The sequence below is a fragment of the Symphalangus syndactylus genome, chromosome 10, assembly GCF_028878055.3.
Source record: "Symphalangus syndactylus isolate Jambi chromosome 10, NHGRI_mSymSyn1-v2.1_pri, whole genome shotgun sequence".
Classification (NCBI taxonomy): Eukaryota; Metazoa; Chordata; class Mammalia; order Primates; family Hylobatidae; genus Symphalangus; species Symphalangus syndactylus.
The window spans coordinates 97379340-97402753 of NC_072432.2; the positions used below are offsets into that span (position 1 = coordinate 97379340).

Consider the following 23414-nt stretch of genomic DNA (forward strand, 5'->3'; position numbering starts at 1 on the left):
CTTTTTGTTATAGCTGGGGACCCTGGTATAACTTTTAAATAATTAACTGCATAGAAAGATTACATTCATTCATTCATTCATTCATTCATTCATTCATTCATTGAGACAGGGCCTCAGTCTGTCACTCAGGCTGGAGTGCAGTGGCATGATCATGGTTCACTGCAGCCTTGACCTCCTGGGCTCAAGTGGTCCTCCCGCCTCAGCCACCTGAGTAGCTGGGACTACAGGCACATGCCACCACACTTGGCTAATTTTAAAAAATTGTTTGTGGGGATGGGGTTCCACTATGTTGCTCAGACTGCTCTTGAACCCTCAGGCTCAAACGATTATCCTGCCTCAGCCTCCCAAAGTGCTGGGATTACAGGCGTGAGGCACCATGCCTGGCTGGTTATATTATATTTAAATTTTACTTCATGATAGTTGAGGGAGATTGCAAAATAGTTAATTGTGTAATCAAAGGGGGTGTTGGATCTGCTAGGATGAAAACCCTTGTTCTAAAGTAATGCATGTGGAACTAATTGCCAAAGGCTTTTGACACAACTCCTTATCCATGGCTAGTCCTCCAGAGGCTTCAGCTTGCTCCACTATGTCACCCAATATCATTCCCCCAGTAATAACAGCAAAACCTAAGAGGACCAACTATAGGACAGAGACCTTCCCTCCATCCCTGCTGAGGTCCTAAGATGCTGATGCAAGATGAAAACAGAACACGGCCAATGAGTCTTCCCAATTCACCCATAAAGGCTGGTGACCAAGCAAAGGTCCTCTGAGGTTCCAGACTGAAGAATCAGAAAACTGAAACCTCTTGAAGGACCACCTGTTCCTCTATTCTCAGCAAAGGTGACTCCACAGTTAACTCACCAACCTACCCTGACGGTGAACTGACTGCACATGGTCTGACTAGGGCTGCGGAGGGAAAGCTGTGCTTCTGTGAGGATTCAGCTCAGCCAGACTCCACATGCAGTAGAAATGTGCCATGCATTTTCCTCCCTGAGATCTTGTACATGAAAACCTATTAGAAGTTTTGTTAGAAATATCTGAGAACATGAGGTTAGTTAAATAAATGATCAACTGCCCATCCAGAGTGAAAGAATATGGAGCTATCACAAATGATGTTGTGGATAAACAGTTATTCATAGGGAAATATCACCAAACTGTGTTGTCGAGTGGAAAAGTGGGTTATGAAATAGTGTGTTTAGTAAGATGTGTGTGTGTGCATAAGCACAGGAAGAAGAGTTACCTTTAAGGGTCTATTTCTGTGGTGGAATTATGGTTGCTTAAACTTTTTCTTCTTTTTACTTGTCTTTCCTAATTTATCTTCATGAACACGTATTGTTTTTGTAAGAAGGAGAAAGGTTCTATTTAGTTTTGAGAACTCTGATGTTTATTTAGAGGCCCTGGTGACCGAGCTCCTTGCAGAGCCAGTCTTTGCTTACCCCCTCTGAGCTGCACAGCACTCCGCCCAGGAGAACTGCTTGGAAGGTATGCAAGCAGAAGAGCGGGTCGGGGAACCCCTGAGCGCATGGGGGTCACACATACCTGTCTGTGTGAGCTCTCCCATCTCACACAGTGGGTGATTTGGGTAAAGAGGCAAGGAGTTCAAGGGGCTTTCGAAAGAGGCTCCGGATCCTTTTGACATGTGACTAACGAAAGCTTCCAGTTTTGGGTGATATGGTTTCCTAGAAAGATGATAGAGAGAGTTAGAGGTCCGAGTGCTCCAGAAGAGTCCAAACAGTTTCCAGCTTCAGCAAGCCAAATCCCACGTGTGTCGCAGCCTTTTGCACCCACAGTAACAGATACCGGCTTAATCACTTTTCAATTCCAATTTCATTATTTCTCGACCACTGACACTGACACACGAAATCCCCTCTGTGAGGTTGGCCGGAGTTCCTAACCTCTGCTGAACTCAGTACTGTGGGATTCAGCTTCGCCGTCTATCTTCCGGCTCCCCAACCTGCACCGCCTTCCGGGCTCGCTCTCCGGGAGACTGCCAACACCCACCCAGCAGTCACGCCTAGGCTGGGCGTCATCCCACTCTCTCCATTCCCTGCCCCTGCACGTGCTGTCTGCTCCCCATGTCTTGCAGATTCTTTCTCCTGGTGCTTCTCCATCCCCTTCTCCTTCATCCTCACAGCTACTACCTAGATTCTGGCCTCAGGCAGCTTTTGTCTGGCTGGCAATGGGCTCTTTATTGGTCTTCTTGCTGATTAAGCATGCCCCTCTAATAATCTTGCCTTCTCCACCGCCAGAAGGATTGATTTAAAAGGTAACTCTGACCAGTCACTGCCTTTCCCTATCACCACCTTCTGGAAGGGACCACACACAGCCTGTCACTCTGTTCTGGGCCTCGCCCTGGTACTCATTGGCACTTTCTACCCTAAAACTGTGCCCTGGCCACACCAAGCCAAAGGCCTTCTTTCCTCCAAAGCACAACGCACCTCATTCTTCAACACTTCCCCTACTTTCCACAAGCTATCCCTTCCTCCTAGAAAATCTACCCTATCCTTTACCGAGGTCACCCATAATCCTTAGTTTTTCTGACCTCTGAAAAATCTCCCTTTAGGAAAATTGTTAACTGAATAAGATAACCAGGATCTCTATACCTCTTTACAATCCACTCCACGTTTTGGACATACAACCTCTCATCTAATATAGGGTAATAATAAATGTCAGAAAAAGTTTATATATGAGATCTGAGAGTATCTATATTTCTGCCACAAAGTATATGTAGTAAATCTTTCTAGTCACTAATACACAATTACCCTGAATAATGAAATGACCTATGAATATAAACATCTCTTCTTTGAATAATGAAGTAGCCTATGAATGTATATACATTTTCCAGCTGAAGAGAAGTGGACGGATAGAGTAGTTCATGACTAAACTCTGTAAGAATCAGCATGAAAAGAAGCAAAGATAAACTGTTCTAATGGCAAACCCCTGCTGTCTGAGGGCCCAATTAACTTTGAAAGTGCTTTAAAAATGGCTGCCAAAATGGGTTTATTATCTATCAACAACATAAAGCTAAAAAAAAAAATCCATCTTTTAAAAATATGTTTTTAAATTAGAGAATACTAATCCAGACATGTAGTATAGTCTAATAAATCACCCTGGATGGCTAAAGGGAGTTATGCCTTTCCACAAAAACAGGGTACGTTATTTTGCCTGAGGCTAAAGCACATAAATGTTTGCAAACTGGGAAATAGAATGTCCAGACTGACAATGAGGCTGCCAAGAGTAATCCACATAAACAAAGGCTATCCATCAACAGGAGTCAAATGTTCTGCACCAGGCCATTATTTCAGGTTGGAGGTTTCTTTGAGGATCTGAGAAAGCTTTGCTGCCAATTTTAGAAATGGAATTTCACGACTGGAAGTGTTTGCTGAGGTGACCCAGGTTTTCAGGGCATCTAACTGCTTAATGACATCTAACTGCATTCATTCCAATGTTTTTTATTTTTGTTTTTTTTTTTTGTTCTTGTTGTGTTGTTTGTTTTTGGCATGCAAAGATGAAGATTTGTGGAAGAAAAACTTCATTTAAAGAATAGCTAACAGGCCAGGCATGGTGGCTCATGCCTGTAAACCTAGCATTTTGGGAGGCCGAGGTGGGAGGATTGCTTGGGGCCAGGAGTTTGAGACTGGCCAACATAGCGAGACCGTGTCTCTATAAAAAATACAAAAACTAGCCAGGCATGGTGGCACAGGCCTATAGTCTCAGCCACTCAGGAGGCTAAAGCAGGAGGATCACATGAGTCCAGGAGGTCGAGGCTGCAGTGAGCTGTGATTGTACCACTGTACTCCAGCCTAGGTGACAAAGAGAGACTCTGACTCAAAAAAAAAAAAAAAGAGAAAAAGAAAAAAAAAATTGACAACAAATGGCTGTATCTTTTTAGTGGAAAGCAGACCAGGTAACTCGAGTCCTGGACCTGGATCTGCCTACCCAGGCCCTGTCTGCCTGGTCCACTGCTCCATTCCTGGAGACCAGAGGGTGCTTAGCACACAGCAGATGTTCTAAAAATATATGTGAGTGAATTCAACTGTGAAGTGTCCCATCCTTGGATGTTTCATGAAAATAGCAAGCCTTCCATAATCTGTAGAAATGTATATGATAAGTTCCCATATGGTTTGTTAAAATATTCAGATTTTTATGAAAATATAGTTGGCCCTCCATCTCTTCAGATTCTGCATTGGAAGATTCAACCGTGGATCCAAAAATACTTGGAAAAAACCCATTAAGAAATAACAATACAATAATAAAAATAATACAAATAACAACTATTTACATAGCATTTACATTGTATTTGGCATTATAAATAATCTAGAGATGATGTAAAGTACATGGGAGAATGTGCACAGGTTCTATGTAAACACAACACCATTTTACATAAGGGACTTGAGCATCTCAGATTCTGGTATCCAAGGAGGGTCCTGGAACCAGTTCTCTGTGGATGACTGTATTAAAACTAAAGGCTACTGTGGATGAGACTAGTGTACTAGTTGTACACTAAAATCTATTCTCTTCTTAAGAACTTGGTTAGATCCTATTTCTGAGGTCCTGAAATGAGGTAAAGCCGCATTCGCCAATAGAACGGAAAGATGTATGCCACTTCTGGGTTTAGGCTTTCTGATCATGTGTATGCCGGCTTCACATTCTCTTCCTTCCTTCCAGCCATTATTTAGGCATGGCAGCAACCAGGGTTCAACCATGTAGCCTTCCCCAGGGGATGGTAGAAGCAACAACCTGGAAGAAACCTGGGGCCCTGAATGACCAGGTGGAGCTGACTAGCACGATCTGGAACACGCATTTCAGACCTTCACATGAGGAAGAGCTAAACTTCCTTGTTATTTAAGGTAATGCATTCATGAGTCCCTGTGCTACAAAATAAACTTACAAAATAGGTGTATCCTGACTAATGCAGACATAATTATATCCATGAAAATAAATTTTTCTTTAGGAAAAACTCATATTATTGTGGGAGCATTGAAAATCTGCCTTCATAATGAAAACTGAAATAATCAAAAGTGTTACTATCTTAAGCCTTCAAGTCATTCACTTTGGAGTCCTTATCTTCACTTTTATATGCATTATTCACATCTATTTATGCCACAAAGTTTGAGGCTGAACCTAAGGCTAATCTACACACCCATGAGAACATTTATTGTTTATTTAAAATCTCAGCAATGACTGAGTTCTGCACAGAATGTTAAGGCGAGCAGAGGAGGCAGATGACCAGTGACACTGTTACCAGAAAACATAATCCAAAAGAGCATACATGGCTGGAAACTGGAATCACACTAGACTTTTAAAATTCATGCCAATTAAAGAATTTATCATCTTACATATTAATAACATGAGATTATGAAAAGATAAGCCCAATGTACTTTTCTTCATTTTTCGCTTTCTGGACCTTTTGGTCTTACTTGATGTGATGCATTGCCCTGCTTTCCTCAGCTCTCATAACATTGCTCTCCTGGCTTTTCCCCGTTTGCAACACCCCTGGCCCCTCTTGAAATCCTTTTTCTCTCTGAGTACCACAGGCTGGTGTTTCCCAGGACTCTGGTTTTGACCTATCCCTCACTCCTCAGGTTCTGTCTGTAATATAAGCCCACAGCTTCAAATGCCATCAACATGCTGAAGATTCTCAACTAAACCTCTCTCTCCCAGCAAGCCAGTGCCGCTGAGCTGCAAAATTATACAGACTAGGCCGGGCAGGGTGGCTCACACCTGTAATCCCAGCACTTTGGGAGGCTGAGGTGGGCTGATCATGAGGTCAAGAGATCAAGACCATCCTGGCCAACATGGTGAAAACCCCGACTCTACTAAAAAATAAAATAAAAAATACAAAAATTAGCTGGGCGTGGTGGCGCGTGCCTGTAGTCCCAGCTACTCGGGAGGCTGAGGCAGGAGAATCGCTTGAACCTGGGAGGCAGAGGTTGCAGCAAGCTGAGATCACGCCATTGCACTCTAGCCTAGTGACAGAGCGAGACTCTGTCTCAAAAATATATATATATACAGCCTATTACTGACTAGAAACTGTCTCTTGAATGTTTCATGACAGCTCAAATGTAGCACCAATGCCTGTACTAACTTCCCCCCATACCTCCCTTCTGTGTTCTCTAATTCCACGGAGGGGTACCACCACCAGCCAGATACCCAGTCAGAAACCTGGGCCCCATCGGGCCTGCCTTTCATACCCCTGTCCAACCTGCCACCAAGTCCTATTGATCCCACCTTGTAACCTTCTCTAAGACCCACTCACTCTCTCCATCTCTGCTGCCACTTTCTGAGTTTCAGCTGCCATCATTTATTCATTCAACAAACATTTAATCACACCCCACCACTCATATGTCAGTCACGGTCCTAGGTACTTGGGATGCAGCAGCAGTGAACAAAAACAAATAAAAATCTCTGCCCTCAGGGAGGTTATTTTCTAGCCTGGGGAAGCAGACAATACACAATGAACACTGTGTGTGTGTGTGTGTGTGTGTGTGTATTTGTCTGGGATAGAAAGTAACAGATGCTGTGGCAAAGAGAAGAGCAGGCTAAGGGGGTTGTGGGAGACCAGGGTGGAAGGAGGAGCACCTTGTCATTTTAACTGGAGTGTTCTGAGTAGGTTTTATTGAGAAGGTGACATTTGAGCAAAGACTTAAAGGAGGTAAGAGGACTGGCCATAAAGTTATCTGTGGGATGAGCCTTCTAGAGACAGAAACCAGTCTGTGCAAAGGCCCTGAGGCAGCATACAGTGCCCAAATGTGGAAGGAAGAGCTAGGAGCATTGTGGCTGAAGCACAGTGAGCGAGCACGAGGAGAGCGGAGGGCAAGGTCAGGTGGGTAAGGGGTGGAGGAAGGGCACTCAGGCCTTGTGGGGGCATTTTAAGGATGTGGATTCTGATTCTGAGTGAAGTCTCTCCTCTGGATCACTACCCTAATAATAACACCACTAGCTGCCACCAGCTTCCAATCCATCTTCCACACTATGGCTGAGACCTTCATCTTTTCATCCCTTTCACTGCCCGGCTCTCTCGCTGCCTTCATGCCTGGACACACTCCCTTGCTGGGTATTCGAAGCCTCAGATAACCTAGTTCCCACCCAGTTTTCCACTCCACGCTCGAGCCTGTGAAATTAACTTTCTGCTCAAGCCTGTGAAACTAACTTTGAGGGCCCCAATGTGCCAAGCTGTCCACCACCTCACACTGCATGGGTTGGTCTCACTGCCCAAGGGGCCATTCAGCACCAGCTTCTGCCTGACTTGCTCCTGCACACCTTTCTGGTCCCTTTCTCTGTGTGGCCTTCCCTGATCTGCCACCCCGTGTCCCCTCCCTGCCCCAGGTTAGGTCAGGCTGCCCGTCTTCTGGCTCATGCCCCCAAATATGGCACCCAAACTACTTCCATTTCTACTTCTTGCTCTTCTTCCATTTCTTCCTATTCTTTCTCTAATGCTGCGACCACTGCTGCCACCTGTGCCAGCTACTATTCACTGAGGGCTGCTGTGTCCTGGGCACCGGGCCTGTCTCTGTAAAGGTGCTGAGCTCCCTGAGGGCAGGGGCAGCCCCAAGGAGCAGCCTTTCTTCTTCGACTCCTCAGAAGCCCACTCCCTCCGTCACTGCTCCAGCCCAGCCATACCCTGGTCTTATTGTGGCTCACACCCGCCCAGTTCTTTCAGCCTCAGGCCCCCTGCACTTGCTGCTTACTCCTTTGGGAACACTCTGTCCCTGGACCATCACAGGGCTGGCCCCTTCACTTCATGTAGGTGCCGGCTCGTGTACTACCTTCTGGTACCTGGCACATGATAGAAGCATAAAACTAAAATTTGTGCAATAAATGCTGATCAAAGTGGATGTTTTCTCTTCTTTGGATGTAGAAAAGCATATTTAATTCATATTTATGAATGCAAAAAAGCATTTACTAAATATGGCATATAAATAACTAATAACCTTAATGCTGGCTAAACGTAATACTATGAGGGTTAAAATAGCACCTTCCTTATAAAGTACATGGCATTCACAAAGAGGCAGCTTCTACTACAAAGGCTTTGAGAGTCACGGGGTGTGTCATTGTGGATGGAAACCCTGGGGCAACAAACTTGTGGACCGCCAGCTAGTTCTTGGTTCAGCTCACTGCACCCTGCCCGCTGGCCCCAGTATTCCGTTTCACTAGACTAGAATAATGGGCACGCTCCAGGGCACACCACCTTTTAGGAGGTCACAGCATTGGTAATTTTTAAAGCTGAAGTAGCACCTGGGAAGACAGCAGGTATTGCTGGTGACCCAGATCCCACAGTCCTAGGGGAGTCAGCAGCCTAGAGAGGGTCCCCTTCACCGGGGTTCCTGCTCACTCTTACTCTTAAGTACCTGTTTATAATGTTGAGTCAACTATTACTGTTTTTAAAGATTAAATTAATTAAATGATATTAAGTAACTATGCATACTCCACCTTCTTTACACAAAGGATTTAAAGTGGCTTCTAAAAATACAGAATGTTCAATAAAATAAAACTAGGCAAAGGAAAATGAGGGCAGAGGCAGCCAGGCCAACTGGTCCCTAGGAACTGAACCTCTCAAATGGGAGCAGCAAAAATGGCCCGATTAGAGGGTCCTGGCATCACTGTGACAGGCGCCCTGCAAGACAAGCTGCAAAGTGTCACTTTTAAAGAACAGCCCTGGCTGTAGTGAGGTAATCCATGGCACCACAAGGCTCGCCCTCCCGGGGCAGGCTGGCACCCCAGAAGCATTCCATCAAAATAACGTCTTTCCCACTGAGCACTTCCTTCGTCTCCTGACCTCATTCAGTAAACTCTGCTAGAATGTTATGTGCCTCCAGACACATTTGCTGAGGTCTCGCCCAATATTTTATTGCTAACTATGCCTCTAATTTTAGGGCCATGCCATTTCCATACAATTTCCACTCTCTGTTCAATTATTTTTCATCCTAAGGGCTTTCAACCAAGAACAGGCTGCCTCTACTCCAGTGAAAAATTAGAAGGGTGAAATAATTCTTACATTTATATGGCTCTGCAATTGCTAACGTGCATTTGTCTGTGTCATCTCACTTACTCCTTGCCGCAACTTTGCATGGGGAGCCTTGTGATCCCCGTTTCAGAGGCAGGAGGCTGAGGCTCAGAGGGCACTAAGGGGCTTGCCCGCTGCTCTGAATGGAGCAGGTGAGCTGGGGCAGAGGACTCTTAACTCAGTGCTCACCGTACTGTGTCTCAACTGTTTATTAAAGTGAAAAATATCAGGGTGGGAGGGTGAGCCTCAGACTGGCCTGGGCTCAGTATATCTGCTGTGTTGCTTCAAACAGGTGTCCCCACCTCTGTGGGCCTCCGTCCTTTCAACTGTATAATGGCACTCACATGTAGGACTGCTCTGAGCTCAGGCTCCTGCAAACAGTATGGTTCACCAAGTGTAGGTCCTGTCATTCTCTATCCTACAGGATTTAACAGATACTTGAAAATGACTTTTAGAAAAAGTGCAATTTACCTGTTAGCCACCAGAGTGCAGTCAATTTCTGGTCGCTTTGTTTTGGGAATGACATACAGTGGGTACCTGTCTCCGTGGCGAATGAACACATGCACTGAGACCAGCTTAAAGTGATGCGGGGCATGACCTGCGCGAGAGAAGCACATTGTCTGGTTATCACTCAGTAGGTGTCAATCCTTTTAGAAGGGGGCCAAGGGGATGACCTGGCCACGTTTGTGCTGGGAATCTGAGCGGGAGGCAGCAGAGGCCACCGTGGGGTTGCAGAGCCACAGTGAAGGGGCCCTGGCTGCCATTCTGGATGGGGGCACTGAATAGTCTTACAAAGCGGGACAGAGGAACGTGAGTAGGCTGATTATGTCCCAGACCTCCTGGAAACAACGGGAGGCCGGTGAAATGCGGGCATGACTACTAATGTGGCCTCACTCACATGCACAGACCAGGGAGAGAGCCATGGAAATACTAGAAACAATGATTTCTGCTTTAAATCTTTCAAGAGACAAGAGAAGGCATAAAGAGATCAATAAGGATTCAACACTATGCTCTGATATACTTTTAGAAAGGCAAAACTTGTAGAAATTGCCTCACTTCTATGGCAAGACGCCAGCAGGACATCCTGTGGACATCCTAAGTCCCAAGAAGCTACCCTGAAAAGCAGAGTGTCTCAATGTGCTGCACTAGTGCCTGCCAAGGCTACCCTTCTACCTTGCTGCTGTCTCACTAAAGATCATGATGATGGCAAACATTTGTGGTGGGTTGATCGTGAGCCACGTGGTATGTTCAGAGCAGTTACTGAAACCTCCCCAGTCCCAGGCATAAGTCCTGCGAGTTACTCCCATTTTATAGAGGAGAATGCAAGGACCCAGGAACTCATTCAAGGGCACAGCCTGGTGGCAACTGCAGGACTTGGGTCCTGGCCATCTTGCTCCTTACCGCTGTGCAATGCTGCTGGAATAACTAGTCCCCAAAGGGGTGTCTGTCCTGGTGGCACAGTCAGGCCTACCTTCCATGCTGCGCTCGGCCACGCTGGGGATGTTGCAGTACAAAAGAGCTTCATAAACGGGGTCTGTCACAGGGGGCTCCGTCACAGGGTCGGGCATGATTCTCTTTCGACTCTTGCTACTCACTCCATTCTTAGCTGTCGACACCGGGATCAGGTGGACTGAAACGAAGCAAGGCAGGTTGTGATGCACAGTTCCTGGGGCGCCAGGCCGGCTGCACGGCCCAGCGCAGGGCTGGATTTCACTTAGAGGAGCTATTCTTACCCTGAGAATCAGGGTGCACTTCAGTGGAGCAGAAGTCAGCTTCCCATTTGAGAAGGGCTTCTGAGCCCCACTGTGTCCTGCCCCTTCCTCACTGCCGCTACCCTCTCCTTACCATCTACTCAACACCAGGGGCGCCTCCCAAGCAAAGGGGCCTCACTCAGGGCACTTGGAGGAAGAACTCACACAGTAACTTCTTAGGACCTGATTACCTCTTCCTAATGCCCTTTAATTCCAGTAACAACAAGAAGGAGGAAAACCATCATTCCTCACTGAAGACCTGCTAGGTGCCAGATGTGGGTGTCTGACATACCCCATTTATCATCATCTGCTTTATGCTTCGTGGGCCTTCAGAGTCGCTCATTTAACCCATGAGAGCACTTTACAGAAGAAAGCCAAGGACCAAGGCATGTGTGGTGGGTGAAAGCCTGTCTCACGCTTACTCCTTGACTTCAGGCCAGCTTCCCTGCCACTGTCTTCGGGGTGGCATGTGTGGGTCCTGCAATCTGTGTGCTTGTCCATCTACCACCCTCATTCCATTAGTGAGCTAACCCTTCGCCACCATGTGTGGTCAGGCTGGACTGTCAATCACAGTGTCCCCACCCCCTGGCAGGGGTGGACATGTGACCAGAGTCAATAACGATAGTAATGGGGCAACTGGACTCCCTTTCCTTGAGATGGGTGATATATAGACTCTAGAAGAGGTGCTCTTTTTCTTTTGGATGCTAATCTGTAAGAATGGAAATGTGGGGCTGCCCAGCCATCTATCCCTCATGAACAGCTTCTGTCTCAGTGGTCCCTAATCTCTCCATGCCTAGGGAATGTCTTTGTAGCATCACAGATCCTCTAGAACTCCCAAGACAGTAATAGTCATACTTTCAGCATCCGCCCTTTGAGGGAAACACATGAAAATAAGTGTGCTCATAGATCTTTTTAACTTCTAAAAGATTTATTAATCACCATAATATCTACATATGCACACGAACAATAGCTAAAACAGGGACTAACCACCAGCCTAAATCAATGTAAATTCCCTAATTACTTCTACAAATTCTTCTACATAAATATTTAAAACTTCCCTTTGGCAAACAGATGCCCTAAACAAAGACAAAAGGCAACACACTGAGAGAAAAATATTTGCAACTAACCTAACAGACAAATGATTAATATCCAAAGTCTATAAGAGCCCCTACACCTGAAAAATCATTAAAGGATATGAACAGGCTAATCGCAGAAAAATAAATACCAATGGCCAATAAACACATGAAGAGATGCTTAAGTTTATTCATAATTAGATACAGATAAAACAACAATGTGATACTGTTTTTCATAATTAAGTTTATTCATAATTAAAGAAAAATAAATCAAACAGTGGACTATATTAGTAATTTTTCCTCATCAAACTGGAAAATCATGTTCTAATGATAACACTCAATATTGGGAAGGGTGTGAGGAACTTGACACTTCCAAACATCATAGGGGAGGGTGGAAACTGGCACCTTTCAGGAGTGTTTGGCAGTAGCCATCAAAATGGTATATGTGCACTACCCCCGATCTCGTTATTCTACGCCTTGGAATCCATTCTGTATCTATAAAGATAGTGATGCCCACGCACAAAAATGTATGGCCAAAGAGATTCCCTGCAGTGCTGTTTGTAATAACAAAAAAGAGAAATAACCTAAATATCCATCTCTAGCAGAACAGAATGTTATGTCCCTACTGTGAAATGTTCTATCCCAGTTAAAAAGAAAGGAAAAAAAATCAAAATAAATTAAGTGAAGTGAATACACCAAGTCACTGTATACTGATATAATCCTCTCTGTGTAAAGAAAAAAAACAAACCATAAATGCATAAATATACAGGGATTTGTTTATTACGTAAATGCAAAGAAAAAATGTCTAGAAGGTTACCCATCATAACACAGCAGTGGTTTTCCTCTGGGAAAGGATGGAATGGGGTGTGAAAAAGTATTTTTACTTGTTTCATATATTCGCACACACATATACGTACAGTCATGTGTTGCGTAACAATGGGGATGCACTGAAAAATGGCCCTTAGGCAATTTTGTCATAGTGTAAACATCATAGAGTGCACTTACACAAACCTAGATGATAGAGCTTTCTACACACCCAGGCTATTTGGTCAGCCTGCCACTCCTAAGCTACAAACCTGAACTGCATGTTACTGCACTGAATGTTGTAAGCAGTTGTAACACAATGGGAAGTATTTGTGTATCTAAACATATCTCGACTTAGAAAGAATACAGTAAAAATATGGTATTATAATATGGCACCACTGTCATATATGTGTTCTGTTGTTGATGGAAGTCATTATGTGGTACGTGACTGCATATATATTTATGGTAAGCATATGTTAATGTATTCTATATGTATAGAAATATATATTTCTGTATTTCTATGCTGCCTAGGTATGCATTTTTTTTTTTTTTACAATGAACATATTTCCCTTCATTACTTGTGTTACCAAAACAACAATCACAGAGATACAGAACTGGTGATTCACCCACCCAACATTAGCCCTTTGGTTGTTCCTAGGGCCACTTTCTTTCCAGTAGTTGGAAGGTGCTAGGATGGCTAACACAGCCCAGGTGTTCAGAGGGAATTCACTACAGGGGGATTAGCACAAGAGCATGGAAATATAGAAAAGTGCTAAGGCAGTCTCTTAGTGACCTGGCCCTTCTGGCTGGCTCAGTCCTTGATTCTGCTCTTTTGTGAAATCTACCAAGTCCTGGCCCCTTGGCCATGCCTGTGGGCACACTCCCTTGGAGTATGGGCCAGGGAGAGAAGCAGCTAAGAAGACAGGATAATATGAGTGACACAGAAATGGAGGGGCACAGGTGAGGACAGTGGGTGTCCTAGAGTGCCCACAGTTTGCTAGTTCATCTGTAAGCACCCGGGGTGAGGCCTGTTGTGGCTGCCATTTGGGAACCATGGCGGTTGGGTGCAAATGACCCACCCATGACCCAAGGAAGCAGTGGTTTGAAAACTACAGATAAAGATCAGAATGAGACCTTCTGTCCAGAAAGATTTTATCTGCTGCTTCCTCTGGTATCTGGGCCTGTCAACTTTGTCTACTAGTCCAGAGTGTGAGATCATCCTGTACTATTTGTGCCTCCCTGAGTCATCAGGACATAGCATCAGTTCACAAGGGGCCTTCCCAATACCAGGCATTCAAAACAGGTCCTGACGCAAAGAAGCTGTGAGGAGAAGTCTCCCCCGCTCCATCTTGACCCCAATCCCAACTTGGTTCTCACTGTTCTGAGCTGCTCTGAGCCGCCCCACCCCACAGGAGGTTTCTCACCTATGTTCCACTGTTTGCTGGCAACTCTACTCTCACCCTCTGCTCCCGAAATCTGGCCAACACTGTAACTGATCCTAGGGTCACCTCCTCCAGGAAGCCCACCCTGAATCCCCAGTTCCCACATCCTCTTCTATGAGCCTACCCAGTTCCTGCTGCCGTCATGGCTCACAGCATAGTATATGCAAGCAGGGGTGTCCCAGTTTGTCACCCTGCCATCCCAAACATCCAGAGGGCTGGGAGTGTGCCTCTTTCACATTTATATCCCTCGCTGACTGACAGAGGATAGGTCTTCCAAAAATACCTGCTGAACTGGGCCAGACGCCGTGCTCCATGCTTTTGATGAAATATCTCATTGACTCCTCATGTGGAGCACTGAGGGTTGCCGAACCAGTGTGGGGTGAGGGGCATCCAAACAGGCTTCCCAGAGGAGACACCTAGCTGGGTCTGAAAGGCTGATGAAGCTGGCTGTGTGGAGGGGAAGAGGAGAGGAGCAGAGAGGAGGCCGTGAAACACAGCCAAACATGGCAGATGAGGGTGAGCAAGCTGGCTCAGGATACGCCTTGGGTCCCGTAAGGCCTGGGTCGATGTGCAGGCCGAGCTCCAGGAGGAAGGCTGGGAAGGGGCCTGGAGGAGCAGACCCTGGGCTGCAGGCTGCCTCTGCCCTGGTGCTGTGCTACTCACCACATCAGCTCTTGAGGCTTGCCCTGATCGTCTAGATAAAGGGAGCTGAGGGACAGACCCAGGGGCTGGGGGCAGACACTGCTCCAGGACACTACTCCTCCCAGCAGGCTTTGCCCAGGCCCCCCGTGCCTCTAGCTGTCCTGTGGGACAATTAGAAACTCTGCTGACCTCAGGCAGATGACAGCAGCTCAAATGTCACAGGGCAAGAGAAAGAGGTTGTGGGGGCATCAGAAAGAATAGTGGGCAGATAAATAGATGGAAGGATAACGAGTTTCATTATGTAAATGGGAAAACCCATGAATCTAAATGAGTGCCCTGGGGCCACTGTGCCACCAGGACCAACATGAATAACAGGATACGAGATATCTTTTACTGATGATTAACTCTGTACCAACGGGCATGCAATTTCTCTGCGGTGTGGTTACCAAGTAGGAGGGCAAATTTCCATAAGCTACCTTTGGAAATAAGCCTCTCTTTTATGGCGGCGTTCTCTGCTCATCTCATCTACGATCACTTTCATCCTGTCCACACATCTACAACCTGCATGTGTAACAATGCCGACAAGGTCTCAATTTCAAAGAAATGGCAGAGAACACGACCTCTAAAGCACCTCCTTGGGACCCTCACTCTCAAAAGCAACCAACAAATTTCTTAGAATCATGAGTAAAACAACCAGATGCTGTCCCATGCAGGCTCCCTCCCCACCACCCTTCCCCACCCCATCTCCCAAACGCACAGTGGATGACTCCGTATGTATTACTAGTAAACATTCCCATAGCTATAGCTAGGATGCAAGCCAAACTGATCCTCTCTGCTTTTCCCAGCTTTGGATCTCAACCTAGGAAGAGTAACCATCAGCCAGACAGTAGACCTTAGGTAGAGGCAGGTCAAGGGAGTTACCTAAGGTCCTGCAGCCTGTAAGCCTGGGCCTGCTCACCCACTAAGCTTGGTATTTATGCATTTGTCCATCTGGCCATCCAACATGTATGGAGCACATGCTGGGGATTCTTCAGAGAATAAAATGGACAAGGTCTCTGCCCTCACCGGGTTTACAATCCAGTTGTGGGGGACAGTCAGACATTAAATAAGAAAAGGTGGGGAGAAAGCACATGGACCATAAGGAGAAAATAGCCTTCTCAGGCACGGGGCCGCCTGCACTCACTGGTTGCTGGTTGGGGGTGCAGGTATGGAAACGATGCAGTGAAGATATGGATATAAAAGAAATATTGGGAAGTTACCAGATGTGATGGTTAATACTGGGTGTCAACTTGATTGGGTTGAAGAACACAAAGTATTGCTCCTTGGTGTGTCTGTGAGTGTGTTGCCAAAGAAGATTAACATTTGAGTCAGTGGGCTGGGAAAGGCAGACCCACCCTACATCTGGGTGGGCATAATCTGACCAGCTGCCAATGCAGCTGGAATATAACCAGGCAGAAAAATATCAATAGAGAGGCTGGCCTAGCCTCCCAACCTACATCTTTCTCCCATGCTGGATGCATCCTGCCCTTGAACATCGGATCCAAGTTCTTCAGTTTTGGAACTTAGACTGGCTCTCCTTGCTCCTCAGCCTGCAGACGGCCTATTGTGGGACCTTGTGATCATGTGAGTTAATACTTAATAAACTCCCCTTTATAAAAAAAAATACATATATATATACTATATATATATGTACGTATATATATATGTACATATATATATATATACGTATATATATTCCATTAGTTCTGCCCCTCTAGAGAGCCCAGGAGTGGTCAATAACAGCTTTAAGCAAAACACGACCTAATCAACTAGACTTGGGTTAGTAGCGAACACTAGAAACTTGTCTAGAGAGACATGTTTCATCTAATGATGATTTGCTCATTTTGATTTTTGTTTATTCCATTGATGGTCCCCATGGAATAGAAAAAAGGAGGGAAAAGGCCAGGGTCAGAGTCAGATCATAACAGCACAGGCTGCTAGGCCAAAAACCCCTGTCTGGCCTTTGAACCTCAGGGAACCTTAGTTATCCCTGAAACTCAACAGCCATAGGGGCAGCAGATAAAGTTATAGCCGAGCATCTGCTGCCAGCTCATTATCTGGGAGTTACTTTGACTTGCACAAGGACACACCAGTTTCTTTCCCCTAGGGTGTCAAGCCAACCTCCCTGATATCCAGGTCACCTCCCTATACCAAGGCCCTGGGATAGGGCCAAGGACAGAAATCTACCTGCATATGTGACTGCATACGCTAGTCACTTCCTTAGGGGACTACAGTCACTTTTTCCTTGGAACTCCACTGACATCTGTCCTCAGTTGCCCCTGCTACCATGGTTCTGAATGCAGGAAGGTAGCCTGGGGCTGGGGGCTGCAAATGAGCTATAGTATTACAAAGATGTGAGTTCATGTCCTGGCTCTGTTACCTCCTAGCTGTGTGACCTGGGGCAAGTATCCCTGCCTCTCTGTGCCTCATTTCCTTCATCTGTCAAATGAAGGTGATGATACCTACAGATCAGGGTGGCAATGATGATGATGAGATACCACCTGTGAATGGATTCTGGTAAGGAATCAAGAAATACTATTTTCAATGTTTAAAAAGTGAGCGGGATGTGGTGGTGCATGCCTAGAGTTCCAGCTACTCGGGGGCCTGAGGCAGGAGGATCGCTTGAGCTCAGGAGTTCGGGGCTGCAGTGAGCCCTGATCATACTACTGTATTCCAGCCTGGGTGACAGAGTGAGACCTCATCTTATAAATGAATGAATGAATGATGCTATTTTCTACATCCATCCCCTGGATATGATTATTCCTGTTTCTTGCAGGCTCGGTGCTCCCTTCAACTTGGGATCTGGAAAGGATATCAAACCCCTGTGTCCTGGTCGGGCGCGGTGGCTCACGCTTGTAATCCCAGCACTTTGGGAGGCCGAGGCGGGCGGATCACGAGGACAGGAGATCGAGACCACGGTGAAACCCCGTCTCTACTAAAAAAAATACAAAAAATTAGCCGGGCGTGGTGGCGGGCGCCTGTAGTCCCAGCTACTCGGCGAGGCTGAGGCAGGAGAATGGCGTGAACCCGGGAGGCGGAGCTTGCAGTGAGCGGAGATCGCGCCACTGCACTCCAGCCTGGGTGACACAGCAAGACTCCGTCTCACAAAAAAAAAAAAAAAAAAAAAAAAAAAAAAAAACCCCTGTGTCCATCCCTTCACAAAAGCACAACCATCCAATCTCCCTTCTCCTCTCGGCCACTCCAATTTTAGCAGCTTTTCTGGCTCCCTTAAATACATTCAGCTTATCTGAGATAGCGCTTCCTCATAAGCTAAAACACCCCCACTCCTGCCACCTAATTTCTCCAATTTCCTCCCCCAAATAAACCAAAAGGCTCTTGAATTATCTCTCCTTCACTGGTCTGCCAAGGAATAATGACATGCTCTGTCAGTTCCCACAATTCCCTTAGTGCTCCTCAACCCACTAAATTATCTTAAATGCCCACCCTGTCTCTAACCTGTACTGAATTTTAAAAGTGTATTGTAACTGTCAAATGAAAACCAGAACCCCAGCGAAGAGCCCACAGTTGTTATCTGCCTCTCATCATCTGCTTTTAAAGGCTGGAGTGGGAATCATGTTATACAGGTGAAATGGGAAAAGTCAAGCCCACATTTGTAGACTTTGAGACACTTGGTTTTACATAAATGAGATTGATCAAACAGTTGAATCTGCTTTTCCCATTTTGATCTATCCACTTTGAGCTGCAATACACCAACCTTTCTTGTTTTCCTCATTCTTAATGTTGCCTCATGGTGAACCACATTAGGTAAGAATTTATTAAGTGCTTCTGATACGGCTGGTAGCATTCAGGGAGCCGGAGAACTCCAGCAGAGTTCAGGGCTGGGCACATCCTATCAGCCTGGAGCTCTGCTCCCTGGGCTATTTGCAAGCTCTATCTCCTCCCTCTCTGACCCTTTCCTCTGACATTTGCCTCTGGGACCTAAGTCCACCCATTGCTTGGGCATGGGGTCTCCCCCTGTGGCCTGGGCTTGAGCCCCAGTTGCAGCCTCCCAGAGGAGTCGGGAAACCCTACACTCTTCTGGGAGCTGCTGGTAACTGGCCTTACCCTAACAGGGCCATTGGATTAGATGATGCCAACACCAGACTCCAAATCACCACACACTCAAGACAGAAACTGGAAATAAGAGATTTCCAGGACAGGCCTCCAAAAACAACCATGAAAAGAACCTGTCTCCTTAACCTTTTTGGGTCATGAAGGTTATGACCCTCATCTTTGAGAATCTGATGAAAATGATTGATCCTCATCTCTGAAAGACGATGTGAACACAGTCTTGTGAATTTGACTTCTGGGGGTTTACAGGACCCCTGAAACCCCATGGGACAACGCAGAAGTCCACGGGTTCAGGCTAAGAACCCAATGTACCTGGAAACAGGTTTTCAATTTCAACACTCAAGAAGAGATGAACATATTTTCTTTTTTCAAAATAAAAAGGGGTATTTAGGCTTCATAAAAAACATGAGTTCAACCTAAAATAGTCACTCAACACTAAAGTATAAAAAGAAAAGGAAAATCACCCATAAATCCTACCACCCAGAGAACCCCACAAGGAATATTTTAGTATTTGAGTATATATGTGCCCTGTCAGAGGCTAAACATGTGCTTCTGTCCCTGCTCCGGTGGGAATGGTGACGGATGGTTACTCAGGCCCAAGGACATTGTTCTCCCTCCCCAAGAGGAGCAAATAAGTTTCCTGTGTCTCAAAAGTCTGCAACCCACTGAGGCCACCAAACCAGCAACCTGTCCTTGAGAGTGGGTGGGTGGTCTGCCTTCTGTGTACAGGCTCAAAAGACATAGCCAGGCAGGCGAGGGGCTTTGGGGAGGCCACCTCAAGGAAAGAGAGAATGTGGCCCAGGGTGGGGCCTGCACTCTCAGGCATGTGGACATCCCACAAGAGTTGCCCCATGTGGACGGACAGACCCCTGGCCAGTGGAGTCCAGCCCCTTGGATGACACAGGGAAAAGAGAAAGGCAGAGAGGCAAGATGTGATGCTGAAGCTCCAGCCAGATAAATCCTAGAGAGGGGCCATGCATCCCAGCCACCTCCCCATTCTCTCTCAGCTGAGCTCACCCCTGAGCTACAGCTCTGAGGCACAGAGTGCATCTGCAGTGTGTATGACAGCCACACTGGCAGGAGGGCAGGATGGTAGTGAGGGCACGATGGTGAGGCAGTCCCAGAGCTCCCTCCCAGGTGCCCGCCCTACTTCACCCTCGTGTACAGGATTCAGATTCTGCCCTTGTAGCTTCTTTTAGATCAGCCTCTTCCTTCCCTCTTGTGAGGTGGGGCTGCTAGTACATGACAGGGCTCTGCCTCTGATCAGCACTCACTTCATTTCAAGGTCGGCTTCCTCCTTTTAATGTCATCAGCATGGGGCCAAAGCCCTGTTGCCAAGACAACAGGGAGTGAGTGGGGTCTGCGCTGGGTGGCTTGGCTCAGCGGGCGCACACTCTGGCTATCAGACTCCAGCTGGGCTCGCACTCTCCCTGCAGTGGGTACAGCCACATAAATCCTGTGGCTTTCTATTCTGTTCATCTCTTCAGTGGATCCTGGAGATCTCCAGGCACTCTCCTGAATTCACTGAATACTTCTACTAATGCTTTCTATTTTTACTAACTAGCTAGTATTTGTTCTTGCTGACTCAAGACACATACACTCACTCTCTCTCTCTCTCTCCCCCACACCCACCCCCATATAAAGGTACCATTTTTTAAATTTAATATATTATGCACAACCTTCCAAGTCAATAGAGACATGTCTAAGTGATCATGAGGTAATGGGGTATTTACTGTTGTACATGTTGGTTGCCTTCTCCTTTGTTTCCTATTACAAATGATGCTGCAGTAAACATCTTTAAACAGATATCTCTATCCCCTCATCTAATTATTGATGAGAACTTCTTTAAGATAAGGAACTAAGAAGAAAAAAGGGAAGAAGGGAGAAAGGAAGGGAGGGAGAGAGGGAAAGGGAGGGAGACAGAGAGGGACAGAGGGAGGGAGGGAGACAGACGGAGGGAGGGAGGTCATTACCTAGCTCCACCCTGAAAGAAAACTAGAAATGACCCACAGACATAAATGTGTCCATTCTCAGCTTGCAGAAGAACCTGCTACATGACACTCTCACCTTCCCACTCCAATGCATCTACAGCATGAGCTTAAGAAATTGTGACAATAGCTTATTTGTCAGATTTAATTTTGTCACTCATCTATGGTATTTTTTTTTTCACCTGCAGATATTTAACTCTATGTGGCAACTGGACATAAAGCATTCTGAGGAAAAGCAAAATTAAAACTCCCAGAAATCAAACAGAAAGTAAAATCTTTAAGAAAAGGACCAAAATTAATAAAAAATACAGAATTTAAAACTTTGGTCACAATGAAGAGATGGCGATACGACAGAACTCTTAGGTTAACAATGTAAACCTTCACTTTCAATTTCTCATACTTTTTGTCTCCAGCTGAACAAAATAAAAGCCTAGGAGGAAGCACATTGAGGCTTTTAGAATAGAGGACGCAGTATGGTAGACCCTGGGCATTCTAAGGGCTTGCATCCCCAAACCTTCTCCAAGAAGCATACTGAGATTTTCACGCATCCCCAGATTCAAAAATACCACTCTGTGCTTTTCTCCACTGAACGTACACAGGACAAAGAACAGGGGACGACCACCTCCCCTGGCTGTGTGGCAGGACGTGGCTTCCTCAGCAGCCGAGCAGCTCACTTCCCGCTACTTTCATCCAGATGTGTGCCTCAGCAGAATCACTATCACTATATACTACAGATCTCAGGGGTCCCTGCAAAGAGTCGAAACCACAAATGCTAATGGCCATCTAAAAGAGTGAGCAGGACTGGGGACACAAGGGTCTGAACCACCGAGGAAGGTGTCACAGCACCCTGGCACCTGTCGGGGCTCCTTGCTTGCCTACTCAGAGGCAGTTCTATGTTAATGTACACACTGTTCTATCAAGCATTGTTATTTTCTTTCTTAGCAGATATCAGACTGAAAGCAGCACAGAAAAAGGGAGGGGATATAGGGGATCGGGGCCACAGGAAACATGATAGCTCTGCAGGTAGGAGAGTTCCCAGGGAAACTATCGAAAACACATGCATGCTCTTTCCCTCTCTCCCCCCACCGCCGTCTCTCCCTCTCTCCCCACGCCGTCTCTCCCTCTCTCCCCCCACAGCCGTCTCTCCCTTTCCCCCCTCCCGCCGTCTCTCCCTCTCTCCCCCCCCGCCGTCTCTCCCTCTCTCCCCCCCCGCCGTCTCTCCCTCTCTCCCCACGCCGTCTCTCCCTCTCTCCCCCCACAGCCGTCTCTCCCTTTCCCCCCTCCCGCCGTCTCTCCCTCTCTCCCCCCCCGCCGTCTCTCCCTCTCTCCCCCTCCGCCGTCTCTCCCTCTCTCCCCCTCCGCCGTCTCTCCCTCTCTCCCCCTCCGCCGTCTCTCCCTCTCTCCCCCTCCGCCGTCTCTCCCTCTCTCCCCCTCCGCCGTCTCTTCCTCTCTCCCCCCACCGCCGTCTCTCCCTCTCTCCCCCCACCGCCGTCTCTCCCTCTCTCCCCCTCCGCCATCTCTCCCTCTCTCCCCCACCGCCGTCTCTCCCTCTCTCCCCCCACCGCCGTCTCTCCCTCTCTCCCCACGCCGTCTCTCCCTCTCTCCCCCCACAGCCGTCTCTCCCTTTCCCCCCTCCCGCCGTCTCTCCCTCTCTCCCCCCCCGCCGTCTCTCCCTCTCTCCCCCTCCGCCGTCTCTCCCTCTCTCCCCCTCCGCCGTCTCTCCCTCTCTCCCCCTCCGCCGTCTCTCCCTCTCTCCCCCCACCGCCGTCTCTCCCTCTCTCCCCCCACCGCCGTCTCTCCCTCTCTCCCCCCACCGCCGTCTCTCCCTCTCTCCCCCTCCGCCGTCTCTCCCTCTCTCCCCCTCCGCCGTCTCTCCCTCTCTCCCCCTCCGCCGTCTCTCCCTCTCTCCCCCTCCGCCGTCTCTCCCTCTCTCCCCCCCCGCCGTCTCTCCCTCTCTCCCCACGCCGTCTCTCCCCCTCTCCCCCTCATCTTTCCCTCTCTCCCCCCGTCTCTCCCTCTCTCCCTCTGTCTCTCCCTCTCTCACACACACAGAGCTGGCTAAGTGGGGCCTCCTCAGCTCCCAACGTGAGAACTTCTAAGTAGGTTGCCCCCTTAGCTTCTAGACCACTCCTATCCGCAGGCCACCCCGTGGCTACTGCTGTTCTATCTCCTTCGTGGCCCCTTGTCCTCTATCTGCCCAGATTTTCTTTTGGCTCTCTCTTCCATCTGCATCACAGGGCACAAATTCAGAAGCTGACAGGAACTAGTCAGGTGGGCACTGTGGCGACCAAGACAGCACTCCCCCAGCCCAGGGAGGCAGCTCCCGACTCAGCTGCCCGGCTCCTGCCGGCGGTCCTTGTAATGCACTGTGGGCCTCAGGTTGCTGCAGAGTCTGGTTTTTCAAAGAGGAGCTGGAAGTTTACATGAAATTGCCTAGTTTTAAAACATTGGTAAATAAATTTAAAAATCTAAAAACAGGGGATGGGCCAAACAAAACAAGTTCACAGGCTGTTGGTCTGGAGCAGCTCCCACGGCTCCAAGGAACCCTGGTCCTCCGGACACCAGGGCTTCCCCAGCAGGGAATACAAAGTCCCCAG

The 23414-nt window shown here is 47.4% G+C and overlaps 1 protein-coding gene across 11 annotated transcripts in view; it reads right to left on the reverse strand.

Annotated features, from left to right (window-relative positions):
- PXYLP1 (2-phosphoxylose phosphatase 1) overlaps positions 1-23414 on the reverse strand; it is a 64384-nt gene that overhangs the window by 5628 nt on the left and 35342 nt on the right. For 9 of the 11 annotated variants that reach the window (XM_063610695.1, XM_055295233.2, XM_055295230.2 and 6 more), the window contains 3 exons: positions 10479-10637; positions 9479-9605; positions 1540-1679 (listed from right to left, as the gene is read on the reverse strand). In XM_063610695.1, the coding sequence (XP_063466765.1) occupies positions 1540-1679; positions 9479-9605; positions 10479-10637 (426 nt within the window). Of the gene's footprint in view, positions 1-1539; positions 1680-9478; positions 9606-10478; positions 10638-14360; positions 14525-15113; positions 15142-16215; positions 16321-23414 lie in introns of those variants that run through there. The other 2 variants (XM_055295235.2, XM_055295236.2) reach the window with 2 other exon arrangements.